The sequence below is a fragment of the Rhinoderma darwinii genome, chromosome 1 (genome assembly GCF_050947455.1).
Source record: "Rhinoderma darwinii isolate aRhiDar2 chromosome 1, aRhiDar2.hap1, whole genome shotgun sequence".
NCBI lineage: Eukaryota > Metazoa > Chordata > Amphibia > Anura > Rhinodermatidae > Rhinoderma > Rhinoderma darwinii.
The window spans coordinates 118,689,707-118,695,706 of NC_134687.1; the positions used below are offsets into that span (position 1 = coordinate 118,689,707).

Consider the following 6,000-nt stretch of genomic DNA (forward strand, 5'->3'; position numbering starts at 1 on the left):
TTAAAATTTCTAGTAATAAATAGAATATTGGAAAATATTAAGAAAATATGTGTGCAACAAATATAATACATCATACACCACCAGGATATACTGCAGCGTTCCGCCTCTGAAGCCAACAACCGAAATCTGTCCCACTGCAGTCGAGATAAAGTCAGCCATGTTATTATGAATTCCCGGGACATGTACCGCCGCAAACAAGGAGTTAAGACACAGGCCTTGTAAAACCAAATATCGCAATGGCCGTACAACCGGGGGAGAATTGGCCAATTGATTATTGACTGTCTGGACTGCTCCCATATTATCGCAAAAAAAACGAACCCTGCGATTTTTCAGTACCTCCCCCCAGATCACTGTAACCGATAAGATCGGAAATAATTCAAGGAGAGCAAGGTTAGACACTAGGTTCTCTGACTTCCAAGAGTCTGGCCACAGTCCCGCGCACCACTGATCCTGAAAATATGCAACATAATCGCACGCCCCAGACGCGTCCGTGTACAACTTCAACGCATCACTACTGATTACCGCATCAATCAATATCGACAAACTGATGTCCTTGTGATCCTATGTAAGGGAGGAGCGAACCGCTTTTCTCTGCCTAAATTGCTCATCATATTGCAACCAAGCAGTACCCCCATACACCCGATACGCCTCCACCACAAAATCAAATAACAGAGTAACGATGTACAATGCTCTTATGCCTTTTCACCAATGACGCTCGCCAATATTGAAAAGGCCTGCAGCCAATTGGCAAAAGTGCAAGGTATTAATCGATACCTGCGCTTTTCCTTCTCTCCCTAGTCTACGCCTATCTAAATTGAACTTCTTTAAGGGGAGTAATGAAAATATTTCCACATACTCGTCCTTCCAAATTTTTTCCCACACACCTTGCTTTAAATGGGCACCCAATGGTTGCACAGGGTGCATCACTCCAGCAGGTGAAAGGGGGCGCTGCGCTGGCTCCCTTCCCCTGCTTGTTTCAGAAGTGCCCGGGCCCGTCGACTCAGCGGCCGCCTTCCCGCCCGAGCACTTCTTTACTCAGCGGCGTCGCTACCGCTGTAGTAGCCATAGTGGCTGCTAGCAACAACACAGGGAATGAGGGTGCCCATGCCGCCCGTCAGGACAGGCCCCCACCCATGTCCGGCGATGCCACTATAGCAGAGCAGGGAGGTATCTTCCTGCTCTGCTATCTACTAGTGCCACTGTAGCTCCCTGAAGGAGCGGAAACCCTGTGTGGCCGGGGATTCCGCTCCTGGACAGAGCGCTTGATGTCTCTGTCCATATATGGACAGTGAAATTAGGGGCAACTCCTGAAGCGGAATCCCCGTCCACAGCGTTGCTAACTCTGTCACTGGGGATTCCACTCCAGGAGAAGCCACAGATGTCACTGTTCATATATGGACAGAGACATCAAGCGGAGCGCTCCAGGAGCGGAATCCCCGGCCACACGGGGATTCCACTGCTTCAGGGAGCTACAGCAGTGGCGCTATCTACAAGGGGGCTGTGTGCCACTACATACAAGGGGGCTGTGTGGCACTACCTACAGTGTGCTGTGTGGCACTCACTACCGTGTGCTGTGTGGCGCTCCCTACAGGGGGCTGTGTGGCACTACCTACAGGGGGCTGTGTGGCACTACCTACAGGGGGCTGTGTGGCACTACCTACAGGAGGCTGTGTGGCACTACCTACAGGGGGCTGTGTGGCACTACCTACAGGGGGTTGTATGGCACTATTTATAGGGGGCTATGTGGCACAATCTACAAGGGTTCTGTGTGGAAATATCTACAGGGGGAATCTGAGAGTGGCGGGCTGATGGTTAGTTTACTGTGATCGGCGGGCTGATGGTCATTTTAGTGTGAGTGGGGGGTTGATGGTCATTTTACTGTGAGTGGGGGTTGATGGTCATTTTACTGTGAGTGGCAGGCTGATGGTCCCTTTACTGTGAGTGGTGGGCTGACAGTCATTTTACTGTGATCGGTGGGCTAATGGTAATTTTACCGTGAGTGGGGGGGTTGATGGTCATTTTACTGCGAGTGGCGGGCTGATGGTCCTTTTACTGTGAGTGGCGGGATGATGGTCCTTTTTCTGTGAGTGGCGGGCTTATGGTCATTTTACTGTGAGTGGGGGGCTGATGATCTTCAAGTGGTTTCCACTTCTGTGCTCCAATTAAAATTAAAAGGAGGCAGAAAATACCTGCGGCGCTCGTTTGGTGCTTTTTTGCCTGCGTCTTTTGCATTAGCTTCAAAGGCTTAAAAAAAAAGGTCAAACAACGCTGTCAATTCAAAATCTGCTTCAAAATTCCTGAAGGAATGTTTTTTTTGCCTTACAAAAAACCCTGTGTGAACATACCTTAAAAATTGCTGTTTTCTGTGAACCCTGACTTAAATTTTTTTTTTTTTATAAAAAGTGATCAAAAAGTCGCATCTACTCCAAAATGGTACCAATAAAGACTACAAGTCTTCCCACAAAAATAAAGCCCTCATACAACTGCATCGGCGGAACAATAAAAAAGTTATGGCTCTTCAAATATGGAGACACAAAAACAAATAATTTTGAAAAAAAAGCGTTTTTACTGTGTAAAAGTAGTAAAACATACAAAAACTATACAAATTTGGTATCGTTGCAATTTTAACAACCTGCTGAATAAAGTTATTGTGTTATTTATATGACACGGTAAACGGCGTAGATTTAAGATGCGAAAAAGAGTGGCGAAATTTCAGGTTTTTTTCTATTCCCCCCCAAAAAAAAGTTTATAAAAGTTAATCAATAAATAATATGTACCTCAAAGTGGTGCTATTAAAAAATACAACTTGTCCCGCAAAAAACAAGACCTTATACAGCTATATCGACGCAAAAATATAAAGGTTATAGCTCTTGGAATGCGACGATGGAAAAACGTAAAAAATGGCTTGGTCATTAAGGTTTAAAATAGGCTGGTCATTAAGGGGCTAAAGCTGAGCTGTTTTTGCTTCCAGACATTTCTACATCACAATTACAGCACTTGCAGTTAGTTAAAGCAGTTGTCCGAGCAAATATGCAGTAAATTACAATTATTTTTGAACATCAAAAAATCACACAATATGAAAAATGTACGGTAAATGTTCCTATAACCTAATATGAAACCATCTTAACCTATACATTGTGTATACATTAATGCACAAAAGTATGTTTTTGGATATGGCAGGTACACTATAAAAATTAAATAATCAGAACTTAGATAGATTTCTGTTTGTGACAATAACACAAACACCCTGCAGACTAAAATACAGCAAGTGCGGCAACAAGGAAAACATCTTATTTTTGCTTTAACAGCTCTTGCACACGACCGAGATCGGGTCGTGAAAAACGGTCTCTGTATTTAGTTACAATAAGCTTTAGTTGCAATATGTATTTTAGTGTGTACGTTGTGAGTGTTTCACATTCATCACCATTGCGCCTAGTTCAAGGCCTTTTCTCAGCATTTACAACCCTTGCACACGACGATACGGGCCGTGAAAAAAGGTCCGTGTGTCAGACGGATTTCCCGGCCCGACCGTTACAGGTGAACGGGACTCCTGGCATCATAGACATTTTTTATGCCAGGAGTCTCTGCCTCCCTACGGAACAGCTGTTCTGTATTGAACAAAATGATACAGTATGGAACAGCAGATCCGTGGAGAGGCAGAGACTCCTAGCATTAGAAATGTCTATGATGCAAGGAGTCCTGTTCAGCTTTTCTGCGGTCGGGCCAGGAAATCCGTCCGACACACGGACCGCAGTGTTTCTAGCATACAAAATATACCTTTTTCATATTTTTTTTTTCTTCCATGTGTCCCCCTTGGTGCTGCTGATAATCTGTGCTGCTGAAGACACTCTCTGAGCAGAATCAGTCTCCTTCCCTTCTGGTAGCTTAAAATATAGTCCCTTCTTACCTCCCCTGCAGGAGAAGTCTTCCGAACTATACTGCCATGCTCCACTGGATCATTTTTTTTAACAGCATATAAATGGCAAACATAATGTTTTATGATCTACACAAAAATGTACTATTGTATACACGACAATACTATAATCTTACATAAACTATTAGATTATCTGTATTTTCTAGTAATTAAAGCCATTTTAACAGATTTCCCCTTTGTTTGTTTTTTTAGCTGACGTGGGTGGACAGTTGGGTCTGTTCTGTGGAGCAAGCATGATTACAATTATAGAGGTTCTGGAATTTCTGGTCACTAACTTCTTCTGGCTGGCTGCCTTCCTAATCCTGAAAGTACCCAATATCTCACAATGGACTGACAGCCAGTCAAGATATAAACAGGAGAGACAAGAATGCTGATAACAATATATTATGTCTTTATATCACTCATGTTATATTCCATATATCCATACATACTTTACAGAGTAGATATCTGAATCTCTGAGCTAAGTGTTTTAAATAATGAATGTGATGTACAGTATATATGTGTGGATTTTATAGATATGTATATTTTCCAGATACACTATGTGGACAAAAGTATTGGAACACTTGCACATTACACCTACAGGAGCTTTTATTACGTCCCATTCTAAATCCGTTTTGCCCATTTATCCAGAATAGCATTTGTGCCAGAAACTGATGTTGGGTGTCAGAGCCTAGCTCACAATCTTCGTTCTATATCATCCCAGAGGTGTTCGAAAGGGTTGAGGTCAGGACTCTGTGGGGGCCAGTGAAGCTATTCCACACCAAACTCACCCAACCCTGCCTTTATGAGCCATTGTTCACTGGGGCACAGTTATGCTGGAACAGAAAAGGGCCTGCCTAAAATGTTCCCACAAAGTTGGAAGTATGCAATTGTCCAAAATGTCTCGGTATGCTGAATCATTCAGATTTCCCTTCACTGGAACTAAGGGGCCTAGGCCAACCCCTGAAAACAACCCCATAGCATTATCCCTCCTCCACCAACCTTTACAGTTGGCACAATGCAGTCAGGCAGGTAGCTTTATCCTGGCATTTGCCAAACCCATATTCGTCCATCCATCTTAACGATGGAGAAGAGTGATTCGTCACTCCAGTGGACACGATTCCACTGCTCCAGAGTCCAGTGGCGGCGTGCTTTACACCACTCCATCCGACAACACTTGGCATTGTGCTTAGTGATGTATGGTATGCCAGCAGCTGTTCGGCCAAGGAAATCCATGTCATGAAGCTCCCGGGGCAAAGTTTTTGTGCGGATGTTAATGCCAGAAGAGGTTTGGAATTCTTCAGTACTTGAGTCAGCAGAGCGTTGGCGGCTTTTATGTACAATGTGCTTCAGCACTCGCGACTCCGCTCTGTATCTTTATGTGGTCTACCACTTCGTTGGTGAGTTGCTGTGGTTCCTAAACACTTCCCCTTTACAATAATGCTACTTACTTTCGACCGTGGAATATCTAGGAGGGTAGAAATTTCACTAATTGAATTCAGTGAACTCTTTACAAGAAATCCATTCGTTCATAAATGTTTGTAAAGGCAGACTGCATGGCTAGGCACTTATTTTTTTTTTATACACCTGTGGCAATGGGACTAAATGAAACACCTTAATTCAATGATTAAAAGGTGTGTCCCAATACTTTTGTCCATATTGTGTATGTATATATGTGCAAGATCTTTCAGTACAGATGTAGGACGTTGACATGCAGAAACACATTTTGTTGTACAGTGTTTTTCTGTGCTTTATATGTACGTATAGTATCTAGTGATCTGTCTATTTGAATATTGTTTGTATAGAATATTATAAAACACTTTATATGTGATGGTCATATTGGGTTTCTTTTGCATACATTCTAGCAAGAGGTAGTGGTACTGTAATGGAGAAACATTTTTACTAGAATCTACACTTTCCTGGATTTAAAAAAAAAAAAAAAAAAAAAAAAGTTTAATGGACAGTGATGATAAAAATGAAGAAACTATTAACTGTATATTGTATTCTTCCCTCTGGAATACTTCAGGGGGAAGTAAACAATTAATGTTTATGTATGGTATCCCAGGGAAATGTCTATGGGCAGGCTT

The 6,000-nt window shown here is 42.8% G+C and overlaps 1 protein-coding gene across 1 annotated transcript in view; it reads left to right on the forward strand.

Moving 5' to 3' along the window:
- Positions 1-4,308, forward strand: part of ASIC5 (acid sensing ion channel subunit family member 5) — a 33,092-nt gene extending 28,784 nt beyond the window's left edge. The window contains exon 11 of the mRNA XM_075847596.1: positions 4,127-4,308. Coding sequence (XP_075703711.1) covers positions 4,127-4,308 — 182 coding nt within the window. The remainder of the gene's footprint in view (positions 1-4,126) is intronic.
- The last annotated feature ends 1,692 nt before the right edge of the window (positions 4,309-6,000 follow it).